This window comes from Sturnira hondurensis, unplaced genomic scaffold (assembly GCF_014824575.4).
Source record: "Sturnira hondurensis isolate 20B ecotype Veracruz unplaced genomic scaffold, ASM1482457v3 Scaffold0004152, whole genome shotgun sequence".
Taxonomy (NCBI): Eukaryota; Metazoa; Chordata; class Mammalia; order Chiroptera; family Phyllostomidae; genus Sturnira; species Sturnira hondurensis.
Genome location: NW_028076783.1, coordinates 1,242,895 through 1,268,266, shown reverse-complemented (window position 1 = coordinate 1,268,266; position 25,372 = coordinate 1,242,895). Strand labels below are relative to the sequence as shown.

The window sequence follows — 25,372 nt, the reverse complement described above, 5'->3', positions numbered from 1 at the left end:
TTTTTTTCCCTTACATTTTAAAGTTTCTGAAATTAGGATCTCAGAGCATTTTAAATGTAGTAGTGTTTTCCCCAAAGCATTATTCTATCAACTACAAGGGTATCCCACACTCAACAATGACTTAGGATCAAGGAAAAAGCTATTCCCTGCTTCTTAGCCACCTCTGTCTAATTCAGAATTACTCCTGGATCCAAAGTAAGGAAGGGTCTATCCGGAGGGTGACTCCTGCGCTGAGAACTCACCCGGCGAAGTCCTTTCTCGACCTGGTTTGTAAACTGCAGGCCCCAGGCCCTGCTGCTGGCTCCGGAGTGCTCGAACCCACAGTTCCCAGGAGGCAGCTTGAGATGTTCAGATCTGTAAATAAGGTGGTGGCCCTCGCTGCCAGGGAGGGGCTCGATGACGTAGCTGAGGTTACTGTTCACTGCGATCAGTCCTCTGTCAACAGGACAAACAGAATCTCTGGTCAAAGATTACGGCCCTGGAAAAGTCCCTTGCCCAGGCCTCAGTTTCCCCCTATGCAAAATGACCCAGTTGGTTGTGTTGATTGGTTCTGAACCTTATTATGAGGTCATGCGCCCTTCGGTGAAAGGCTGGTGCAAACTCAAACTTCCTCTCCAGAGAAATGCACAGGTATGTGGAATGAGGTTCACAACTTCAGGGTGCTAAAAGCTTACCATAGAGAACCTCAAACGGTTCTAAAAAGACTGGACCAGGGACAGTTCATACTTATAAGCCAGGGTAGGACCAGAGTTCCAAAAAGCCTCCCAAACCCAAACATGGCGTATGACAAATCACCGGTAGAAACTTTATAGACACAGAAAAAAGATGGTCTGGGGGTGAGCAGACCCAGGTCCTGGTTTTAGCTCCGACGTGAAATTACCAAATGTTATTCAACAGGCCTCCTAAATCAGTCTGAACCTCCATCTCCCCATGTGTAAATTGCAAACGATAATTTACTAAATCATGAGGACTCTTGGGATGATTAAATAAATTGACAAGTGTCATTGTCCTTGGAAACCAGAACGCATCACCAATGGCATTCTCACGAGCCCCACCGTCCCCAGCAAGGCAGCTCTGCGGTAAAGTGACACCCACGACCAAGCATGCATGGCTCCTCTTTCTCTTGGTTATAGACACTGGTGTTGAACGTCCATTATATTCTTTCACTCACCGAGCCCTTACTCTGTACTACAAGTGATAGAGACATAAATCCTGTCCCCGAGTGACTCACAGCCGACGGGAGGGCAGACGTTCATCCCACAAATATTTCGGGAGCTCCTGCTATGCGCCAGACATCGAGCTAGATGCTGAAGAGGGAACAGTGAACAAGACAAAGTGCCTGCCCTCATGGAGCTTGGAGTCTGAATAAGGGCTTCAATTGCTGTAGTATAGAACAGAGACAGCTAAAGGGTTTTATCACCCCCAAAACTGATGGATTGGATGCAGCCGCCTCAGTGAGGCCTCTGAGACCTTTACCTGGCCACGGTGAGAAAGAGAGCTACAACTTATTATCAATCACTGCTGCAAATAATCAACAGACGGGTGAGTGGAAGTCCCAGCAGCAGGTATTTGCCATCTTTGATGCAGTGAGATGAATGTGAGGGGACCCACCCAGGGCTCCGAGGAGGAAGAGGCCCGGCAATGAGCCCCGGGGGCCCCAGCAGCATTCCATGGGCCCCAAAAGCACAGGCTCTCCTCCATCCAGAGAACTCCAGTTGCATTATCTCCCCGTGGGTCTCTGCCGCTCCAAATTGAAAGGCCCTCTCTCCTCAGCCCTTTTGGCTCCCAGCCCCGCCCCTCGCTCCTCAGGACCCCCGCCCAGGGTATGCCCTTTGGGAAGAGACTGTGATGCTCCCAGGAGAGACTACGCCAGGCTCTGATCAGCAGCAGCCCTTCCTGGAATCTGTCCTGGGCTGACCTCATTCCGGTGCTGGTGCCGGTGCCGATGAACCTAACGGCTGCCTCGCCCAGGCTGACACAGCAACCCCAGAGTGATCCTGGGGCAGCCCATTGGCGGCACACACCAGGTGCTCCCTGGACAGCTGGGGGTGGAAGTGGGGCAAAGAGCAAGGGTCACATCCGCTCCCGAATCCAGACAGGAAAGGGCATAGGGCAGAGCTGCTACGGGCATCCTGTTTCCAAACTGTCTCCTCATCTTGGCTGACCAAAGCCCTTCCCGTCACCTCAGTTTCCTCCATTGGCTATGAACGTAGCAAACACAGAGGGCTGGACCACAAACCAGCTAATGCTGTGGTGTGCACCAGGTTGTGGCTGTGGAAATAACAGCCAGTGAATGGAAAGTTCCATGAAGGGATTGGGGAAAGTTCCAGTGTAGCTGACTGGGCATCTCTTAAAAAGCCTCTGGGCCACTCGGACAGAGGCCATGCCGAATTGCAGTGCAGGCTGAGTGACAGTAACCAGGGTGGTTATAAACGATTGAGCCTTTGCCCTGGATCAGGCACTGGCGCTTCACATCGGCTTCCGTGATCCTGAGGAATACTGTCCCTGTCGTACAAATGAGAAAACTACAGCTCAGCGAGGTTAGTTAACTGACTCCAATTCACACAGGTCACAAGGATCTAAGCAGTCTGGTTCCAGGTCCCACGACCTTAACCGTGACCTCACGGGCCTCTGTCACAACAGCCCTGTAGAGTGGGTTAGAAGGATGTCCCTAGTCCACAGATGGCTACAAATGACGGGCACCAGCAACCCTCCTCTGAGGCATGGCGGGCCATCACCCCACTGGCGTATCAGAAGTAAGACACTTCATTCCCACATCAACGCAATAAAGCGCCATCACAGGCCCAACTCATAGATGAGGAAACTGAGCCACAGAGAGATTAAGTAACAAGTTCTCGTGAGAGTCTGGGGCCAAAGACTTAAGGTCTGGTAGACTCTGGATGCTATAACCTTAACCTCTATGCTATCTGTCTCCCTCAGTGAGGTCTAAATCTATGGTCAGGGATCGCTAGGATCAGAGCACCCAGAGCTACAGAACAGAATGTTCTACAGAGTGCATCAAACGGACAGGTGCAGGAGACGCAGACTCCATAGGCCTGGGTGTCAGTGCTCCTGGCCACCTCCACAGTACCTTCCACGCACAGCCACACTCAGGAACTGAAGCCTGGAGCCCAGGCTGTGCAGCAAGGACCCCCTCTTCACACAGCCCCTAGCAATTCTGTTTCAGGGAGTGGGCAGATGACAAGTTGACAAACACAGGCTCAGAAGGACACCGGAAGTCCTCCTAGCAGTAGGATTCCGTGGCCCACCCCTCATCCCCCTACTGTGCCCCCTGGCAACTCACCCCATGTCTCAGTTGCAGTTTCCCAGACTGCCTGGGGTGAGGGAGAGATTGGCACTCATTTACAGTGAACCCCAGCTTTGACAGTGGAGCGATTGCCGAGAATCTAATTCCTGGGGCCCTCCCCGGTCACCAGCCCTAAGTCCTGCTAGCTGCCCTCCTGTGAACACTCAGCAGTTGTTTATCCTTCTAGCAGCCTCAGTTGATCTAATTTGCTAAATGTAAGTATTGGGAGAACTTCACCAGGGACGTGGGAGGGGGCCCAGGAGGCTGGGTGGCCAGGACCTCACAAGCTATTCTCCATTCCGCTCTCCATCGTATTGCTCATCGTTAAGGGCTTGATACAAATGAAATTGTACAGAGGAACCCTGGCAAGGCAGGCCAGGCAGGCAGTGGGAGATTCAGGCTTAACCCCTGAATGAATGCAGGACTGGGCCTGGTACATCCTTCAAGGAACTAGGCAAGACTGCTTCCTGGGGGCTGGTCCCTTCACAGCTAAACTCAGAGGGACACACCCTACCTCCCCGCATCCAGAGAGGCCCACGGAGGTGATCACCCTGTTGCCCTTCCTTGCTATCCCCTTGATCCCTATTTGCATCCAAACGAGAAGGAGCCACAGTAACCTTCCCAGGCAGCCGAGAAGGGAGGAAAGGAGGCAGACAGGTGATGATGTGCTCCCCCTGCGGTGGAGAGCCCGGCCTGGGGGGTGGGGGTGGGTGAGGCACACTGGATCCAGCTCCTCTGGCTCCGCTGTCTACTAGCTCTATGGGAAGTCACTCAACAATGCCCCCCTTCTCACGGGCTTGCTATGATAATCGGCGGAAGTAATAAGCAATGTTTACTAACAATCAAAGTAACATGAAAAAGAGCATACATCATACATCAGGGAGGGTACAACGAATCTTATTTGACAGTCATTCAACACATAGGCGTTGCGAACCTACTATGCACCAGGATTGTTCTCAGCCTGGAGGATGCAGCGCAATGGGGGGAAAAGTCCGTTCTCAAGGAGGTTGTGCCCGTGACCCAGTGGTGTCACTGTTGTTCCCATTTTACCAGGGAGAGAAACTGATGCTGGGGGACTGAAGCAAGCAAGCCTTCAGGCCCTGAACAACCAGGGACTGTCCAGCTCCAGGGCCTGCACCTGACACAACTCAATGGTACCCTCCCACGCGGGCTTACTCTGTGCCCGACGCAGAGGTAGCACTTACCCTCCTTTCTGCATACGGGGAAGGCCAGGTATTCAAAGCGAAAGGGCCCTGCCATGCTGTGGCAAAGGGACAGGCAGGTACGCACTGGCTGCCTATATACAGGCCACCTCCTCCTGTCCCAGGCAGCCACCTCCCTGAGATTCTGCCCACTCCTTGCACAGCGCAGAACTCCTAATGCTAAGGGGTCATTTTAGTGGCGTGGTCTACTCTCCTTTTTCAGATGAGAGGAACCAAGGGCCCAGAGGAGGAGGAACTTGGCCAGGTCACTGTTAGGGCCCAGGTTTCCTGACAGGCTCATTACTCACTGTTGGGCCCTCACCAACCCCCCTCCCTGCTGCCTCCCAGGACTCAGCAGCCTCCTGCCCCTGGGCACCATCTACAGAACTGAGCGAGGGCTGTGGGAATCACCAGCCCCGCCAAGACAAAGAGGAGAGAATGAACGGGAAGAGGACAGCTCAGAGATCACCCAGCCAGGAGGGACGCTAAATGGAAAAAAAAACTACAGAATGGGGTAATCACATTTGGATTAAAAAAAAAACATATATGCACACAGTTGTATAATTCAATTACATACATCCCCAACAGTGAACACAAACGGGAAACGGGATCGGCTGAAAGGGTGGCACAGGATAAAGAACTTTGACTTGTATAGTTTTGCACTTCTGTTTAACGCTAATTAGTTATGCAATGATAATTTTAATGAGCAGTATCGTTAAAAATAAACTGAAAAATCAGATTTTAAAAAATGTTTTTACTGCAACCCACCCCTCTCCTGCTGACAGACAGGGAGCTAGGGACACACACGCACACAGTGTCTCCCGCACCCCAGCCACAGGGTCAGCTAAGAACACTTCGGCCCAGGGCGGTCTACACTCTTAGCACATGATCCCCACTCCTTGCACTGCTACTTCATGTGGGTGTGCCAAGCATCTGTGCACGTGAGAAGCCCCGTGGGCACTTAGGGGGTGAGGTTTGCATCCGAGACTGATTTGGGGGATGTGCGCGCCCGACGTCCCCAACGCAATGATGCGCCACGTTTCTACTGATGCAGTTTACAAGTTTCCACAGCTGCCACTCAGTTCCCAGAGGGGTCCGTGTTCCAAATACGATGACAAAGCACTGCAATACACATGCACATTTATGCTCTTTTTTGCAAGGAATATTTCTAACGGGATGCACAAGACACTGGTAACAATGGCCGCCTCTGGAGAGGAGAAATTCTATAAATTCAGGGTAAAAGGCCTATCTTTCATGTATACTCTTGTCCTATTTGACTTTTTTTTCTATGATCATGTATTATTTCCTCAAAGTAGCTTAAAGAACTGGTTTGGAGAGAAGAGGGTGCCTGGCAACTAGAAACTAGGCTGAATTCCTCTGCATTTGTATCACTAGCCTAAAGATTCCACTTGGTATAAGCCCTATCTATTTTCTCCAATCACAAAGAGCACGTTTCCAGGAGAAGCACAATGGCTAAAAAGATTTTCCATTGCAGCATCGTTTTATGAGCCTAGTGGGGGGAGGCCTGAGCGTTACATGAGTTGGAAGGCTGCAGCTGCCGCAGCTGCTCCTTCTCCAGAGTCTGAACGGAGCCATCTGGCATGAGTCTCCAGCTCTTAAATCAGTGGAGCCCACAGACACCCTTGGTTTCTTGAGGTGTGTAGTGAGATGGCTGGGAAAGGAAGGCGGGTGGACCTCACCAGAGGGAAGCATGCAAAACAGAAACACACGGACAGACGGCTCACCCGGTTTCCCCCTGTCAGCACGGCCTTGGGAATGACTCACAAGAGGCCAAGCCAAGTTCCCACCACTCCAGACCAAGGGGACAGAGGAAGAGGCGGAGAGATGCGAGTCACACCTGCACGTTCCCTTTCCTCCTTCTTGGGAAAGACGGTTGTTTACTTGCAGACTGCAGGTGGCTGTGGTTGGGCTTGTAAACACCACCGGGAGGCCAGTTGGCTTGGCTCAACCAAGTCATTTGAGGGGGGGATTGGAGGCCACTGGTATGGCCTCCCATCCAAAGCTTGTTTCCTGCCTAATTCCCTGTGGCCCACTCACTGCGAAGCCTTACAGAGGAGACAGGGCCCAATTTATAAACAAACATGTGGGATCTGCAGCCTTGCTTGGGTTTGCCTGTGAGCCTGGGTACCTGTGACTGCAGCCTTGAATTTGCCTGTGAGCCTGGGTAAATGTGAGCATGACTTCACTGTTATAAGATGGTATATATGATAATAATCTTGTCTGCCTATAGAGTGCTTCAGAGTTCACATAATATATTTCATTCTCTAACGTGCCTGCCATGGATGCCCATTTTACAGATGAGGAAACTGAAGGCTCGGAAAAGTACTTCCAATGCCTGTCTTTCTTCCACTTGTGTAGGGGATGGGCATAGAGCAGATGCCCAATATGAATATGCTGAATGACCGAAACAATTTTTGAAGGAATCAGTTGACAGAGAGGAAGGGTACACAGTGGAAACACCCACAGGCTCACAAGAGGCAGTCGCGTGCACACCTCCCCGATTCTGCCATCAGTAACATCATGTTGACAGCTTCATATTAGTCACGGTAGGAAAATTTTTACCAGCCTATTGGCAGATGCTACAAATCAGGGCTTTTCCCTTTTTTTTCCTTTTCATGGAGACAGTTTACCAACACATCGGGTATAGGTATCACACTAAAACCCAGGCTGTTAAACCCCAGGTAATTATTTCAGGTAATTAAAATTTAGGACTTTCAGATCACCTCTTTTCTAAAGGAGGGAAGTGTGGGGAGAGTCTAAATAAGTGACATTCATTACTTCAATATACAGCTACAAAATCCTACTATCTGCAAAGCACTTGGGTAGGCTGCAGGAGAGAAACAGATATCTGAGATGTAATTTACACTGTCAGGGAATGTGCATTCTCAGGGACACACTGTAATGTGCACAGCAATCACCTGGGGAGCTTGGCAAATGCAGGTTATAATCCAGTAGGTCTGGGCGGGACCAGAGACCCTGCATTTTGAACAAGCCCCCAGGTGATGCCACCCCTTGCAGGCCACACCTAGGAAGCAAGGACCTACGAGGTGATTGAGTGCTCCTGTGTGACAGCCAGTTGTAAAAATTAGATCTCTATGAACACATCCAATCCTCGGCACACTAGGAATATTCCTCTTATGTACCTTCTACAAAGGAGATCCTCGTGGCCCAAGGTCATCCAGCTGGTAAACTGCCATTGGCTCAAAACCAAGTAGTCTGGCTCAGAGAACGAAGTCAGTCTCTTTCCAACATGCAACCTAGTTGCAGCTTTTCAGTTGACTTTCTGTCTTGAACATTATCCTTGCTTCTCCTTTCTCTTTTCACTAGCTGCCCATTTCCTTTTTCACTGCCTACAAGTACTTCTTCCAGAAAAGAGCAAAGGAGAAGTGCGAGTAAATGCTCACACTCGTGAGTTTCAAGTGTATGACTCCATCTTGAACTTCGTATATTCCGGTGCTTGGACATCTACTCCAACTCCTGCAGCCAGTAAACCACTCGCCAGGGAGCATGCCTTTCAAATGCGGCTTTCACCCTCTGGCCCGCCAGCTCCCTGCCCTGTTCACCCCAGGCCCGGTACCAGACAACGAGGGGCAGCCCTTGAGCCTCAGATGCCCCTGAAATTATTTAAACTAACCAATCCTAAGCCTCACCCATTCCTTCCTGCAGACACCACAATAAAGACTTGCCACATTTCTCCTCCCTCTGCCTCCAGATGGACCCCTGGGCTCCCGGGGTCTCTTCAATGGCAGCCGTGTCCTGCTCTGTTGGCCTCACCACACCTGGGTAACACTAAAACATCAAGTTCCTCAAGTTCCTGCTGGGCTCAGCCGGTCTCCGAACTGGCCTGCATATACTCTCAGTGGACAGCTTCTCGAGGTCCCTGCCCAAAGCCAGCCCTGCTCGTCCTGAAAATTCCATTCCTGGGGGGAGTGCCGGGTGTCCCCCAGCACTGTCAGGGCCTCTTACCTCATTCCCCTGCAGGTGCTGAGCGTGACACTGGACTGATGTGCCTTCCTCACCGTCCCATGGTAAAAGCAGTGATCCTAGGTAAGGAGAAAGGAGTGGTCAGGCCAAAGAACACCAAGAAGCACAGCCGTGTTAATGTCTTGTGAAGGTCATGGATGATTGTATACCTAGCCTAACCTCAGAACATGCTAAGAGCCTTCCAAACCTCTGTTTTATCTGATCCTCATAATAGCCCTGGGAGGCGGGACAGGTAGCTGAGGCTCAGAAGAGCGAAGAGGTTTGCTGAAGGTCCCTTCTGCTAGCTGGAGACCCAGGATTTGAGAGCTAGTTCAGAGCTCTTGCCATGACAGGATGTTGGCCAGCGAGAACACCAGCTTCTGAAGAGCCTGCCTCCCCACCCGAGTCACCTTTGTGACCCCCTATAAGGTAGGATAGTGTCCCCCCACAAATTCCTGTCTATCCAGAACCTCAGAATGTGATCTTATTTGGGACAGGATCTTTGCAGATATAATTAAGTTAAGTTGAAGTCATACTGGACTGGTGTCCTTTTAAGAGGAGGACAGGGCTCAGACAGACACACACACACAGAGAAAGCCATGTGATAACAGAGGCAGAGATCAGAGTGCGAAGCCGCAGGCCAAGGAGAGCCACGGAGTACCAAGGGTGGTCAGAAGCCATCAGATGCTCGAAAGAGGCAAGGAAGAATTCTTCCCTAGACTACAGAGGGAACTTGGCCCTGCCAGCCCCTTGATTTTGAACTCGGGCCTCCAGAACTATGAGAGAATACATTTCCATTGTGTTAAACCTCCGAGTTCATAGTACTTTGTTACAGCAGGCCTACGAAATGGATAGACCCCAGCTCCTCTGTACCTGCCTTGAATCCCTGCGTGCCTGGATCAGAATGAACTTGGCACCTATAGACACACTCACAGACACACAGAGGTCTGAGGCTGCTCCCCCATCGCTGTGTCTCAGGGCCATCTGGTCTCCCCAGCCCGGCTGGATTCCTCCCTGACTACAAACAGATGTGGAATACCGCTGTGTGCCAGGCCCTGGGTTAGGCCCCAGAGACACAACAAGGAACCAACAGACACAGCTCCAGCCTTCGTGGGACTTACGGTCTGGTGCAAGCCAATCTTAATTAAAAAATTATACAAAGATATCATTACAAACCGTAAAGAGTGGCTTGAAACCAAAGTTGGAGATGCCAGCAGAGTGGTTTATAAGTAGGGTAACCAGAGCATTTGGGAGGCAAACAAGGACACTGCTGAGTGCTCATGTGTGAAACCTGACAAACGGACTCGAACCAGGACCGGCCAGGGCACAGCAAGGGGTGAGAACAAAGGACACATCTCTACAAGCTCCTTCCGAAATGGTTCGGAGAGAGAAGGTGGTCAGACAGAGAGAAGGGAAAAGCCCCATGGCAGAGGCAGGCTCTGAGCAGGTGTTAAGCGGGATGTCAACTATACAGCTGCAGACAGGGAAGCTTCTCCTGAGCCCCCCCCCCCGCCCCCCCGCGCAGGAGCAGGGCCAGATGGACATCTCGGGCATTTGCCTACGGAACAGCCCAAGTGATCCACCAGCAGGATCATACTTGCTTGTGGATGTTCCTTGGTCCCTGACTGGCAGCAATGTGACCTAGGAGACAGTTAACCCATTCGTTTATATTCTCTGGTTTCATCTCCTGGCCGGCTCTCGGCCCAAGAATAGTCTAATTAAATATAGGCATTTTGGCATGCCCAAACCAGGTTTAAATGCAAGCTCCATACCTGCCAGCTGTGGAAACAGTTGTACAACCCCTCTCTGACTTCCAGCATCTTCAGTTTCTCCCTCAAGGAGGGTTGTAAGAACACTGTACCTCAAGGAGCTAGTGCAGCATACCTGGCCCAGAGCAGCTGGCCATAAACATCAGCGATCCTTCATCAAATACAGAATGTGGCCTTGAGGGAGCAGGAAGCCCACCAAAGGGCTGACCCTTTGGTCTTAGCTGCAGCCAGATCCCAGCATACAGGCCAGGCTGACACTCGGCCCAGGGTCAATCTCAGTCTGGTGCCCTGTCACCTGCTGGTAACTGGTTGCCTCCACAGTGGCTCCTCCACCCATATTCACATGCAGGCAGTCAGGAGGAGAGGCAGGCAGGCACCAGCCCCTCTTTCTGCGTCAAACTTTCCTGGCCTTGAAACAAGTCAGATGCCCACCTTTACTGGGCCACAAAAGCAAGCCACTGTGCCAGGCGCAACCCTGCAGCAGGCATGAAAGAAGGGAGGTGGGCACCACCCTCCCTCCAGCCAGAAGTCCGTCTGTTTCAAATGCCAGCCTGTGGCATGACTTCTCCATCTCTCCTAGACTCTGGGACCTGGAGGCACGTTATCAAGCGTTTAGGTTCAAAACCTGATCTTTAGAATTCAGCAACAAGGCCTTGGAACTCCACACCCCAAGATCATTTGTGGGTGGAAAAGGGGGCTGTGCCTGTATGGGGTGTATGGGGCTCATAGATAGCAGAACAACAGTCAGGAAGTTCAGAAATATGGGTCAGCTTTGAAAATCCTGGTATTTCCACAGATAAAGAGACATCAGAGACTGGGATGGGTGTGAAGAGCCCTTGTACCTCCTCCCGTCTTTGGGCTGACGCTAACAGTGCCCACTGCCTGGGTGTCTCTGAAACAGCACCACAGTGGACTTCTGCGACAGGCCTTAAATTTCCAAAGGGCTTTCACACACATCCTCACATGGATAACAATACCCGCCACTCACTGTTAGTAACAATAAGAGCGAACGTTTATCCAGCTTTTACTACTGGATAAACAACTTATACTGATTTAATATAAAATTCTGACCAAAGCCTTATGAGGTTATGTATTATTATTCCCATTTTTAAAAAGGCGAAAGCTCAAGGTTGGAGAGGTTTTTTATTCCAGCCAGTGTCTTTTATTTATTTTTTTACAGTATATTTTATTGCTTATGCTATTATAGCTTTTCTCCCCTAATCCCTGCTCTGCCCTGCACTCCCAAACCCTCCAGCATTCTCCCCCCTTAGCTTATGTCCATGGTTGTACTTACAAGTGCTTTGAATTCTCCTATACTATTTTCCATACCAGTTTCCTATACCATTTTTACCTCTCCCCATCTATTTTATGCCTACTGATTATGCTTCTTATTCCCTGTACCTTTTCCCCCAATCCCTCCCCTCCTCCTCCCCAGTGAAAACCTTCCATGTGATCTCCATTTCTCTGATTCTGTTCCTGTTCTAGTTGTTTGCTTAGTTTTTGCTTTTGTTGTTTTTCTTTCCTTTTTTTTAAACGTTCATTTGTTGATAGCTGTGAGTTTGTTGTCATTGTACTGTTCATAGTTTTTGATCTTCTTCAATTTCTTAGATAAGTCCCTTTAACATTTCATGTAATAAGGGCTTGGTAATATGAACTCCTTTAACCTGGCAGCCTTTATCTGCCCTTCCATTCTAAATGATAGTTTTGCTAGATAGAGTAATCTTGGATGTAGATCCTTACCTTTCATGACTTCAAATACTTCTTTCCAGCCCCTTTTTATCTGCAAGGTTTCTTTTGAGAAATCAGCTGATTGTCTTATGGGCACTCCTTTGTAGGTACCTCTTTCCTTTGCTCTTGCTGCTTTTAAGATTTTCTCCTTATCTTTAATCTTGGGTAACTTAATGATGATGTGCCTTGGTGTGTTCTTCCTTGGGTCCAACTTCTTTGGGACTCTCTGAGCTTCCTGGACTTCCTGGAAGTCTATTTCCTTTGCCAGATTGGGGAAGTTCTCCTTCATTATTTGTTCAAATAAATTTTCAATGTCTTGCTCTTGTTCTTCTCCTTCTGGTACCCCTATAATTCAGATATTGGAACATTTAAAGTTATCCCAGAGGTTCCCAAGTTTCTCTTCTTCTTTTTTTTAAATTCTTGTTTCTTCATTCTGTTCCATTTGGATGATTATTTCTTCCTTTTGTTCCAAATCATTGCTTTGAGACCTGGTTTCCTTCCTGTCACTGTTGGTTCCCTGAATATTTTGCTTTATTTCACTTTGGGTATCTTTCATTTGCTCTTTCATTTTGTAACCCAGCTCAATCTGTGAGCATTTTGTTCTGTGAGCATTTTGATTACCAGGGCTTTGAATTCTCTATCACATAGGCTGGCTATCTCCTTATCACTTAGCTCTCTTTCTGGACTTTTGCTTGGTTCCTTCATTTGGACCATATTTCTTTGTTCAGGGCCCCTGATAAGTTGTAAAGGGGCAGAGCCTTAGGTAGTCACCTGGGCAAGGCAACCCTCCTTGTGACAAACAGGGCAAGCACTCCCTGTCAGGGAGGGCCAGAGGGGGAACAGTGTGGTCACCTGCTCATCTCTAGCGTACTTTCCAATGAACTCTCATGTAAGACTGGGAGATTCTCCCACCCCGCCATAGTCCACAGCCACCTGCGAGTCTCGGTTTTTGTTCAGCCAGCTCCACGTGCCTGGTCTGCCACCTCGCCTCGGGTTCTTACCGGTCTGGTTGGTTTGGTTGACTATTTCTTTAACGCCTCGGTGGTTGGAGTTCCATGCAGTTTGATTTTCTGGCACTTCTGGTTGTTTATTGATTTTAGATTGGTTCTTTAGACTGGTTGTTTATTGATTTTTAGATTGGTTCCTGCTTTTGGAAGCAAACGGTTTCTATCTATGCCTCCATCTTCACCAGAACTCAAGGTTGGAGAGGTTTTATCCAGTGGAGAGTTCAAACCCCAGCAGCCTATCAGACCCTATGCTCAGCCTCTCCTGGGGAAAGCCAACCAGCAAAGTACATACAAATTAATTCGTCAAAACTACTCTCTTCTTCCACCAATACATTTTTAAGTTCAAATCTTTAAACCTTGCCATTTGCTGGTTATCTGAACTTTAGTATGTTCCTTTTCATCTTCTCTCAATTTCCTCATCTGTAAAATGTGGCATTGCGAGAGATGTTTATAAATTCCCATAAAGTCAGTGATTCATCTTATTCTGCCATAGCCTGGAGAATCAGATCTTAGCATATCCAATTTTCAGAAGAAGAAATTCAACACTACTCTAGTCAAAAGGGTTGTTTAAGGTCAAATAGCTGAAGCCAAGTCTAAAACCCTGGCTTCAGACCCCAAACTCTGTAACTCTTTCTATTGGGACACAGTCACAGACCCATTCATTCCCCTAGTGATCTGACCCAGATTAGGGCTGTAGCCTACAGCCCCTTCCAGTGTATTTGATAAGGTTCCCAGAACTCCCGCTGCCCCGGGCCAAGTTTGGTAGTAGGGCATGGTCCTCAACACATGGGTCAAGTGCAGCTAAATGGTTTATTTCATTCCCATTCCTCTTTAGGTCCTCAAGTCCCAAAGAAGAAAGAACTAAGAGCTCCACGGGGTTGGGTAGGGACTTTACTGTCCTATAGCAGGGATGTAAGAAAACAATGGCCTAGACCATATACTTCGGTCTGAAAACCCTTCAGGAGGGAGGAGCATTCTGAAAACGGGAAGATCTCTCTCGCTCCTCTGTTTCTAAAGGGCCTTTACAACGTCTCTGCCTAATTCTGAGAGCACAAAGAACAAGGAAATGAACGGTCATGAAACCATTACATTCCTGCTCCACTTCTGGGCCTGAGGGGGCCACCCCCAGGGGGCTTCCACAGCAGGAAGCATGAGCTCATGGCAAACTCGGGCACTGAGACCCATTCTTGAGCTGCTGGCAGGAGCCTAGCTCAGAGGAGGGTGGTCTGTGAGGTTGTCATGGCTGAGGCTTTCGAAGCACGCCTGACCCCTCTCCACCTCCCCAGAGGCAGAGAACCGATCTCAAGGAAGGAGGTTTTGACCAAGGGGCACTGAGGAAGGTATGTAGACACACTACAGTCGGGCCCAGAGATGAAAAACCACAGCTGAACTGCCTGCTGTGGGCACGTAGCTATCTTATAGCCTGTCCTTCAAGGGTAATCTGATCAAGTGTTCAGAGTTGGAAATGACAGACAGTGGCTATCCTTGTCTTCCAGGCGGTCATGCTCAGGCAGGGGATTTAAAAGAATGGGCCACGCGGGAGACTGAGATTCCACAGGAAACCTCTGATGGAGGAGCCTGGGGTCCAGGGGCCTGTCCTGCTGCCTTCACGCCACCCCTCCCACATCTGCCTGCCACTCCAGTCCGTGAAGTCCTGCCCCAGAGGCTCCTCCGGAGCCCATCGCCCCTTCCCCTTCAGCTCACGGCAGCCCGTGTCAGCCCGGAGTCTGAGAAGGGTCACTGCACTGTCTCATCTTGGGTACCAGTGACAATCAGGGCCTGCTAATGCTCTGTGAGGGGACTGTCCTGTGCACTGCAGGTGAGCAGCATCCCCAGCCTCTACCTTCCAGGCGCCCATAGCACCTCTCAGCACGACGATCAAAACCGCCTCTGGATGTTGCCAAGGGTCCCTCCTTTGCTGGTTAAGATGCTCAAACATACAAATAGAACATTTTTGGGTAACTGTACTGGATTGAAATTGGTATAAATCATCATGAAGCATATTTTCTTTGCTTCATGTTAGTTACCTGTATATTGACAAAAGTTTAAGTAAATGAATGATTTAAAACAAAATCACACCTGCTTGAGAACCAAAGGTCTGAGCCTATGATTCTAATGGGTCCCCTGGTGGGAAAAGCTGGCAAACCACAAAATGTGTATGATTCACTACCTTCAGTGTTCACCAGTGGGATGTGGTGAAGCCAACTAAAATATACCCATCTAAAAGACCTTTTTTTTTTTAGATTTTATTTATTTATCTTTAGAGGGGAAGGGAAAGAGAGAGGGAAGGAAATATCAATGTATGGTTTCCTCTCATGCGTCCCCTGCTGGGAATTGGCCTGCAACCCAGGCATGCGCCCTGACTGGGAATCGAACCGCGATCCTTTGGTTCACAGTCCCACTGAGCTACACCAGCCAGGGCTGAAAGACCATTTTCTAAAAGAGAAATTCTTTGTGCAAAGATCCGTCCTCAAAAACTACTTTGAGGAGAAAAAAAAAATCCAGTGTGGAGATAGCAGCAAAATAAGAAAATCTCCACAACCTAAAATCCTATTAAAAAGGCAGACTACAAAACCGTACAGATCCATACGAAAAAGGAACAATTAGACAGACGACAGGCCAGGTGAGAGGACAGGATCACCAGTAAACCACTCCTCCTGCTTCAACTTTTGTTAACGTGTGAGTACTTAACATAAAGCAAAGAAAACACATGCCTCAAGATGACTTATGCCAATTTTAACCAGAAGCAATTATCCTAAAATACTGTCTGTATGACCACGTTAGCCAGCAGAGGAGAGGACACACTTGAGAAACAAACAAATTTTCTCCTGGCGTCTCCAGCTGTCTCCCTCGGTTTTCTGGCAGCAGAGACAGCCCCTGTGGAGGAGAAGCCATCTCCCCCGGGGGCCGCCATCTCCTGGCGTCCCAGGGGTGGGGTGGTCCCAGGGGTGGGGTGGCGGAGGGCAGCCGCTTTGTAGCTATTTGCTGACCTGAACTTACCTCGGGTTTCAGCGCGGTGGTTTGAGGGTTGCCACTGGGAGTGTACTGGGTTTCTGTGTAGGCTGGAGCGAAAAGGTGCCTGTGAAGAATAAGAATAGACGTGTGTCACCTGAGGTGACAGACTCCACCCTCCCGGGGGCTCTGGCCAGTTAGTCTAACTGAAGCAGGCATAACTACCCCAAGCATCTCTGTGCAGAAGAAAAAGGGGGGCCACCAGGGCCTCAGGAACAAAAAGAAAAGCAGGAGAGAGTCTGCTATGAATTTTTGAATGTGTGGGGACCATGATTCAGTGCAGACAACCAGATGGAGTCAACGGAACAAAAGCAGTGGCCTTTTTCTGGGTCTCGGGAATAAGCACCGGCAAACACACACTCAGAATGTACCTGGATTGATTTTTCTACCACTGCATCTACCAACTTTTAGTATTAGCACACCGATTTTTATTGAAGAGAACATCTCTCCCCCGCTGCCTGTTTTGGTGAGATTGTCGGTCAAGGTGTTGTCCCTGGGCCCTAGCCAAGGGGGACCATGATCCAAGCCAAGCAGATGGAATAATGTCACCAAAGATGAACAGGTGGGAGCAATTCATCTGTCCCTTTGTTCCTGCTGCACAGGTTCCTGAAGCTGCCACAGCCTGGCCTTTCTGAGACCTAGTGGTTCAGATGTCCTGAGACCTGGCACTTCCGTGTCTCACCCTTCCAATAAGTCCTTTTTTTTCCTAAAACTGGACATCGATTTTTCTTTTGCCACAGACCCCTCGCAGCTGAGGTTAAGAATGTCTCACCAAAGGAAAGGCAGCGCCAAATTTCTCTAAAAGCTAAAAAAAAGCGGCTCTCTCCAGGGGGCACGCCCACACCTTCCCCGACTCCCACCTGCCAGGCGTGCCTTTGCCTTGCCCCCCCCTCCCCCTGAGCGCCCCCCCCATTCTTCTCCCTCTGTAACTTGCTTCCCAAGCCCATTTCTTCTACAGCTCACTTCTTCTGCCTCTGTGACTTCCTAAATAAACTTTCTCTTCTAAAAAACACAAAAATAAAATATAAAAGTAAAATAAAATTCAAGAGCCAAATGGGTGCTTCGACTCGCTCAGCCGCACTGAAAGGCGCATGCATCCATAAAATGTCAAGGTTGGGAGCAGAGGGGTTTGTGATGGAAGAGAAATTGGAGTCTAACCAAAAAAAAAGAATGAAGTGGATCTATATGTACTGATTGGAAAGAATGTCCAAAATGGACTTATGTAAAAAATAAATTTTAGAAAAGTATGCATTTTAATAAAAAATAATAATAGTACACCCTCGTGTATGTGTCGCAAACCACAGGGGACACAAATGCCCAGCGTCAACAATCATTATCTCAGGGGACTGAAGAAGAGGCTCACAATGTCAGTTGCATACTTCTGAAAATTGGTTGATTTTTAAAAATAATGAACACACATTCATTTTGAAAACGGAAAACCTAATTTGAAACTGCTTCTAAGAAGAAAATACAGGCTGAGGCTAGCACAGAAGGCCAAAGGAATCTGCGGAGACAGCCCCCATTCTAGAAGAGGTGACATTTCCCAGAAAGACAGGGTCACTGGAGAGAGTCTCGAGAGTCGCTCTAGAGTCACGTCCAGCTCTAAGTTCTGGGATCCTGACTCTCAGACGCCCTCCCGCCCCCGGAGAGCAGCCAGAAGGCAAATGCCACGAGAATTCTCCCTTGTACTACGCAAAACCCTTCAACAGCCAGCCTTGGACAAGAACAGGGCTCGACAGGGAAATGTAAAAACAAAGCGAAGTCCAAACCCCAGCGTGTGCAGAGAAACCCTCATTACATGGAAACTTTGAGTCAGGAGCGAACTTCCCGGATCCTTCCCCCTGAGCATGTAAGCAGCCAAGGACCTAAGGGAGGAGGAGTCACCCAGGGTCCGAGGTAAACTGTGTGCCCCATGAGGACAGAGACCACGCTACTTTGCTCACCAGTATATGTCAGTGTTGAACATTTACTCAATGAAAGAATGACTTAACTAATTACTGAATGAAGAAACGGATAAACAAAGGAATAAGTAAACGAGTGAGTCCGTACAGCGTGCTAGGAGCTTTGAGTCTGGAGTCCAAGAGAGATGAGGTTCACTGCCAACTCTGACATTGGCTGTTTCTACAGCCATGAGCAAGGTACTATGTCCCTCTGAATGTTTGTTCTTTCTTCTCCAAAAACAAAGACAATATCCTTACTGGATAGGGCTCTCATAAGAGTAAAGTGACAAAAACGCGTGAAAAGGGCTAACACCCAGCACAACGGATAGAATTTACCTATTTCCCCCTAAATCTCCCCAGCCAGGAACTCTCCAGTGTATCACTCCGGAGTGGCGGAAAAGCAATTAGCTCATTCCTGCGGCCCCGCTTCCTGGGTCTGGTTTCACAGACCGCCTAATGGGCAGCTAGGCAGGGGTTCAGAGTTTAATGGTCCATCCGGGTGCCAGTGGATATAAATTTTCCCACAGAAAAGTACTCCTGATAAATATATTCCCTGACTTTTCTCAGTCTCAGGGGGAGAGGTATTATTCATCCAGCGACATTAAGACGAGTCAAAGAACGCCATCCAGCCTGACCCTCACAGGTGTCCATGTTCTTGTCAGTCCTCGGCCACTCAGCCTCAGAAGGGTATGCATCCTTCTGCAGTTTCTTATTCTGAGGATCTACCCCCTTCACCAGGGACTCAGTGCCTCACCATTAAAAGGCACTTCAGGAAATCAGAGCCAAATGCAGCAGACTATGCATTCCCTAAGAGCAGGAGGCATGGCTGCCTTATTCAAGGCTTCCCCCCAGCTCCTAGCCCCTACCAGGCAGGCAGTATATGTTTATTCGGTGAATAAGTGGATGAATAAATAAGTGAATGAACTTCAGTACCTTGTATAGGAATCTGCCACATGGCCATCCAGCCCTGGACACACCCAGTGACAGGGAACTCCTGTCACCTCATATTTGACCATACCTACCTAAGAGTTAAATCAAGTTCTTACACGGAACCAAAAACTACCTCTTTGTAACTGACACCCACTGGCCTGCACTCTGTCTTCTGAATCTACGAGGGACGGTCTGCCTCTTCCGCTACCTAACTGTCCTTGTAGGTCCAGCAGCATCAGCACCCCAGATACACTGAAGCAGAGAGAAAATCTGGGGCTGGTGTCTAACCAACCACCTACTGTGATCACTGAGTGATTCTGATCAGAACCACTGCCCCAGACCATGAGATTTCAACTTACTTTTAAGGCAGGTCAAGTTCAGAAATATCAAAGTCCTCATCACCTTCCTGCCTCCACCACATCCTGGATCATTTGCAGCCTGAGAAGCCCAGAAGAGCTGCAGTCAAAATAGTTCACACGTAGTTAAGTGTTAAATGATCCCGCCTTCACAACACGGCTCTGAGGAAGGTACTAATCCTTGCCCCATGTTGTGACAGAGGACACACTGGGAACTCGGCCATGTGACTGTCCCAGCTCTCAGGGCACGGTGTCAGGTCTGTTGGTCCTGTCCACACGTTTCAGGTAGTTTTCTGTTCTGTCTCTCTTAGAAGGTGGAAGCATAAAACTAAAGCACCACCAGGACCCAGTAGCCCAAACCACAAGTTACCGGTGATGATGGCAGCCTTGAGGACATCTGTGCTGTCACAGAAAGAAGACTGAGCTCTTTGATGTGAGAGCAATAGGTATAAATAAACAAAGCATGAGGCAGAAAAAGAGGATGGACATGTGAGCACTTTAGGGCTAGTTTTTTTGTTTGTTTGTTTAGGGTTTTTTGTTTTGTTTTTAAAATAAAAACTCATTTCCCCAAATGAGGTTGCAGATGTTGGCCAGGAAGGTCCTTCCTTCTTGAACAAAAGGAAGGGTCATGTTTCATCACCACCATCTGTGCGATTTCACTGATAGACGAAACACTGCTTTCAAACGCTCCCCACTGTCCCAGGCTAGGCCCATCTGTGATGCCCATGTGGTGCCCTGGCATTGCTCTCAGGACCAAAGACACTGCTGTCCCCTGACAGAGGCCACTGGGCAGCCCAGCTCGGCCCACCCGCCCCTTCTCTGACCACATCTTGTTCTCATCTCCTCCCTAACAAGGAGCTAGCTCAGCAGATCGGCAGGAAGCCGTCTCTCACCACCAGAGTGTGTTAGGATTTTCAGGAAACGACTTGTGAGTGATGTGTGTCCAGGAAGAGAGAAGGACCGTCCAAGAAGGAAGGACCGTCCACCCCGCCCCCTCCTTTTTCTAGCTTTGATGGAAAAGTGATTTCTTCTGCCCTCCTGCCCCTCCCTCCAGGCCTCAAGCCCACAGGCAGGCTGCATCCATATCACATCCCAATGCTACAGTCAGAACAGCCAGCACTGGAATGTCCCCTTGGGCAAAACCCAGGTTGCCCAGACCTCAAAAGTCCTTGGGCAAAATCTGCACCTTCTGAATCCCACCTGGGAATATAAGTCCCCAAATACTAGACATAAAGCATAAGGTTGCTCTCCAGGGAAGGACAATCAAATCGCCTGTGACGGCTGGATCCTGTTAGTACACACAGCCAGACTCCAGAGGCACACTGCAGTGTCTGACCCGCCCTGACCCACCTTTTCTAAGGCTTAAAGCCTTCCCACCCAGCACTGTCCCTTTAGGGACTATTTACTGTCAGATAAATCTGAAGCACTTCTCTAGGCTGCAACTCAAGGCAAAGTTGTAAAACATCTCTGAGATCAACCCTTCTTCCTGCTGCTTCTGAGAAGCCGATCTGTGCAGACATGCTCAGTAGAAGCAAGCGTTACTTCGCTCATCCCAGGGGCTATTTCTACTGACACCTCCTTCCCTCAGCTCTTGGTCCATCTTGCTCTTTCAAGGGCATCCGGGCACTTAGACACTGGTGATACTTGGGAGGTGCTATCTTGCTGGTCCCTCTTATTTTCCCCCGAGGATCTTCACCCTGCCTGCCTGTGTTGGTGATGACATGAGCCTCTTTCAGGTCTAGCTCACACTCTTAATGCCATCATTATGGGACTTGGCCCAGTAACTGCAGCACATCCGGAAACACGGTGAAAAAATATACCATCCCAGGCCCTACCCCAGACCCACTGAGAATCGTGTTCTCTAGAGAAGGACTAAGACATGTGGAATTTTCATAGTTTTGCCAGGTGAAAACTTTTTTCAGGCTCTGGCAATTCTCCTGCTCCATTGGATCAATTTTTTTTTTTAAATTGTGCTCAACACTTCACTATACAAATATTTCAAAGTATTTTAAGCCTCTTGGATTTGAGTAACCTGTAACATCTTAGTACATCATAATTACCATTCCTACCTCCCAAGCTACATTTGCCCTATCTTTTTTTTAATATTTTATTTATTTACCTTTAGAGGGGAAGAGAAGGAGAGAGGAAGAGAAGCATCAATGTATGGTTGCTTCTCGTGCATCCCCTGCTGGGAACTGGCCCCTGCCGGGAACTGGCCTGCATCCCAGGCATGTGCCCTGACTGGGAATTGAACCTCGATCGTCTGGTTCGCAGGCCCGCGCTCAATCCATCCATTGGATCAATTTTAACATTTTAAATTCTTTCGCCCATTTCTGGCCTCCCAACACCTAAAAATGATAGCACCACAAGATAAAGGGAAAGGCTACAGCTCAGAAAGCTTTGTTTTGAGTACCAGCCACAACCACAATCTAGATAATTGTCCTTTCAAACCCTGGTAATGAGTCAAGAGTTGCTCAGGTCTCTTTCGATGTCATATAAGGGCACTGTCAGGTAGGTCATAGGCCCCGGGAGGCCTGTTTAAGGTTCTTGGGAAAAGACTATTTACCATTAAGTAGGGCGGCATTTGCAAAATCTTGTAAAACTAGAATGTAATTTGGAAAAACCTAATAAGATAGAAGAGAGATACAACTGAGTTCCATCCAGTAAAACAGATAATTCCTGAGGTTATGCAGGGCTTTACTGCTCCAGGATATTAATGAACAAGTTTGTCTATCTAACAGAGCAATCTATCTCAACATTCCCTTTTTCCAATTTTTAAAAAAGATTTTATAATTTATTTTTAGGGAGGGGGAGGGAGGGAGAAGGAGAGGGAGGGAAACATGAATGTGTGGTTGCCTCTTGCGCACACCCCACCAGGGACCTGCTCCGCAACCCAGGCTTGCGCCATGACTGGGAATTGAAGGCGACCCTTTGGTTCACAGGCCAGTGCTCAATCCACTGAGCCACAGCAGCCAGGGCCCCCTTTTCCAATTTTTAAACCAGTTTTATCATCCTACTGGCTCCCCCATTTGTCAGTGGATAAAGCTGACAAGAGCATTTGTATGACAAGTGTTTCATTTGAGTGCCCATTTCCTAGCCTGCACGTGAACAGAGTAAATAAATTCTGTCCCATGGCGTCATTGAGAGGTTCAAATGAGAAAATACATTCAAACACTGGCCCTGGCGCTTATTAGTTCTGTAAGTTTGGGCAAGTGGTTAACCTCTGTGTGCTCAGCTTTCTCATCTATAAAATGGGGGAAATGAGTGAATCTACTTTGTAGGGCTTTTGTAAAATGTTAGAAGACTGACTAATTAAGAATATTTGTTTAAATAAGATGAACAAATGTAAAAGAACTCCTTGTATAGTATAAAGTATTTGTGCGTTACAAACACCAGGGGTGTCATTTTCTCCAGAAGTAGCTCGGAAATCTTGATAATTGTCAAATAGAGATAAAAAGTTTTCGAGGGCTCATAATCTAGTTTCTCTCCTTTTGGGTATGTTCAGAAATTTTAACACAAATATTCTTTTTAACTCTCTAGGTGATACTATGCAAGTCACAAGCTACTCTGCCTGTTTCCCTATCAAATGAGAAAGGTGAGGCCCAGGACAGGCAGGCCCTCAGAAGGGCTGGGAAAAGCCCTTAAGAGTGGTATTCTAGCAAATGGACAAAGCTTGCCCATATTTGGGACAGTAGTATAACAACTACAGTAAGTGTTTTCAAAGAAGAAAGAAAAGGGGAGACGAGATGGCTTGAGCTGTTTCAGAACTGAGATTTCCCAACCAGCGCTCATTCCATGTCTGACTCCAGAGGAATGGAAACAAACCGAGACGCCAAAGGGCCCTACTGCCAAATAAGGGACTGACATGTCCAGGGGCCCCAGGCGGAACATTTTGAAGGAACAGAAAGGCCACGGAAGGGGGAACTGTAGAGGGCAGGGATCCCCCCGCCTCAAGGGCTCCCAGGAGCAAGAGGGCCAGCTCCAGAAGCAGCACGGAGACCAAGATGGTGCTACCCACAAGCCTGGCCCAAAGCCGAAGGAGTCAGCATGTGTGTGTGTGTGTGTGTGTTTAACCTTCCATTAAGTCCAAACAATGCATTCAGTCAACACTCCTTTTCACCAACCACTTCCCATTACATCTTCTCCCAGTCCCCACAAGACCTGGTATCCTTGGGACCAGCTCCTGGTCCTGTGTTTTGCTTTTATGTGGAATACCAGAGGATGTTTGGATAAGCACTGTTTACTCCTTTGGTCCGCAGGGTCTTTATTTAATCTTCTTCATGCTTCCACAAAGATGAGCAAGCTCTCTGTGCAAATAGGGTCAGCTTCTTGGGATCATCAGGAAGCTTAACTGGCAGGGACCTGTGGGGCCCTACCCACAGCTCACCCAAGTAGAGTTTACAGACTTGTTTTACAGTGTTCCCCATGGCCCAGTGTGGCTATTTACTGGGAATGGATAAGAACAGTTCAGGGAAATGAGGTACTATTTATACTATTTCTAAGAAAGATAAAAAAGTAAAACATATCTTGACAGAAGCCTCCTAGCAACCAGGTTTCGACAAAGAACCACAAGCTTGCTTATCAGATTAACCTAAAGGGAAGGACCAATGTAAGAGGTGACTGGCCATATTATGGAGATCAAATCTGTGGTTAAGACACAGAGGGAGTGAAGAAAATGAACCTCTATGATCACGGCATTATTAAGAATACACTTAGAAGGGAGGAGCCCTCTGGGGACAGTGTCTTCAGGCGTTCGCAGCAGCCCAGAGTCTGCCAGACCGTCGGAGGCCGTCGTACAATGTGGCTCTAACAAAACGAGGCTGCCCCGACCCCCTGGTGACAGAATCGTTTCCCTTCACACCAAGATAGTTGGGAAGGCTCCCCAACCTGCGCGCGGCATGCGCCCCGGCTGACTTGGTGGAGTTTGTGCTGTGAGACCTAAAGTTATGACGAGGCGGTCTAAACAGACGAAACCTGTCAGCAGGGGCTACGGTGGATCGGTGTGCACTAAGTGTGCCTGCGACCCGGCCCAGTGTGCCTTCCTCACTGAGGAGCGGAAAATCGTTGTGAAAGTATCGAAGGCACAAGCCCAGAGTCAGAAAGCTAAATGCAAAAAGGAACCCTTTTTTGAGTAATAAAAGTAAACAAAAATAGAAGAAAAGAAAGAAAGCAAAAAGGGAATAGGTGGACCATCCCATGAAAAACAGCAAACAAACAAAAAAAAAAGCAACTTGCCCTATACGTGGGTGCTTGGCCCCTTTTAGGCTCTGACTCAGTGTCCCAGTAACTTTGATAAATCTTACCCGACGTTTCTTTGCAACCTAAAGCACAAGTTACAGCTGAAGCACGAGTCAGGAGGGTTAGGACTTGGAAAGCCCTCCTAATTTGTCACGAACATGTGTTGTCCTGGCCTCCGGCCTCCCTGTCACCTTCTTGGGACAACAGTACCCTGATCTGCATTTAGAGAAATGTTCCCCTTTCGCTACATGCTGCCCGGGGGGACCCCGAGTCAGTCATGACAACCAGGACAATCTGGTGTCACGTAGCTGCATTTCAAGATGCGTGACACCTGGTGAAAATGGCTGGAGCTGAGTCACCCTGGTGGTGGCACCTAGAGATACTGTCTATGAAATCCTAGATCCTGTCCTTCCCGAGCCCCAGTCAGCCCTTCCCTCTTTCCCTCATTCTAGGTGTTGCCCATATTCTTTCCACGAAGGTTTTTTTGTTTTTTTTCAGGAGAGGGGGGTGAGCTTGAAAATGAGCAAAAGAAACATACCCAACATCACAAAGTCAGATTTTGCTTCTAAACCTATCAGTCTAAATAAACTAAAGTAAGCTAAGTGTCAGCAATAAATAATCCAAAAGTCGGGCCACCCAGACACTCCCAGAGGGCAGAGAGGAAAGATGTTCATGAAAGCTCATCAATAATTACTTATTAAGCAGCATAATACTGTACAGACTGCGGACCACATGGCATCAGGAAGACCAACGTCCTTCTGGCTTGAATTCCTCACATAGTTGCCCTGGGTCTTCCGCCAAGCTGCAGCACCTCTCCTGAGCCTCGGGGTCTGCATCTGCAAGCCCACGCAAGGACTCCACAAATATTATTGAGGCCAATTTTGTGGCGAGCACCATGT

At 48.6% G+C, this 25,372-nt stretch overlaps 1 protein-coding gene and 1 pseudogene across 2 annotated transcripts in view; one reads left to right on the top strand and one right to left on the bottom strand.

Moving 5' to 3' along the window:
• The window catches only part of ADAM19 (ADAM metallopeptidase domain 19), a 79,832-nt gene that overhangs the window by 29,974 nt on the left and 24,486 nt on the right, over window positions 1-25,372 (bottom strand). For both annotated transcript variants that reach the window (XM_037044809.1, XM_037044808.1), the window contains 3 exons: window positions 15,998-16,076; window positions 8,497-8,573; window positions 243-435 (listed from right to left, as the gene is read on the bottom strand). In XM_037044809.1, the coding sequence (XP_036900704.1) occupies window positions 243-435; window positions 8,497-8,573; window positions 15,998-16,076 (349 nt within the window). The remainder of the gene's footprint in view (window positions 1-242; window positions 436-8,496; window positions 8,574-15,997; window positions 16,077-25,372) is intronic.
• LOC118986224 (60S ribosomal protein L34-like) lies at window positions 18,096-24,385 on the top strand (annotated as a pseudogene).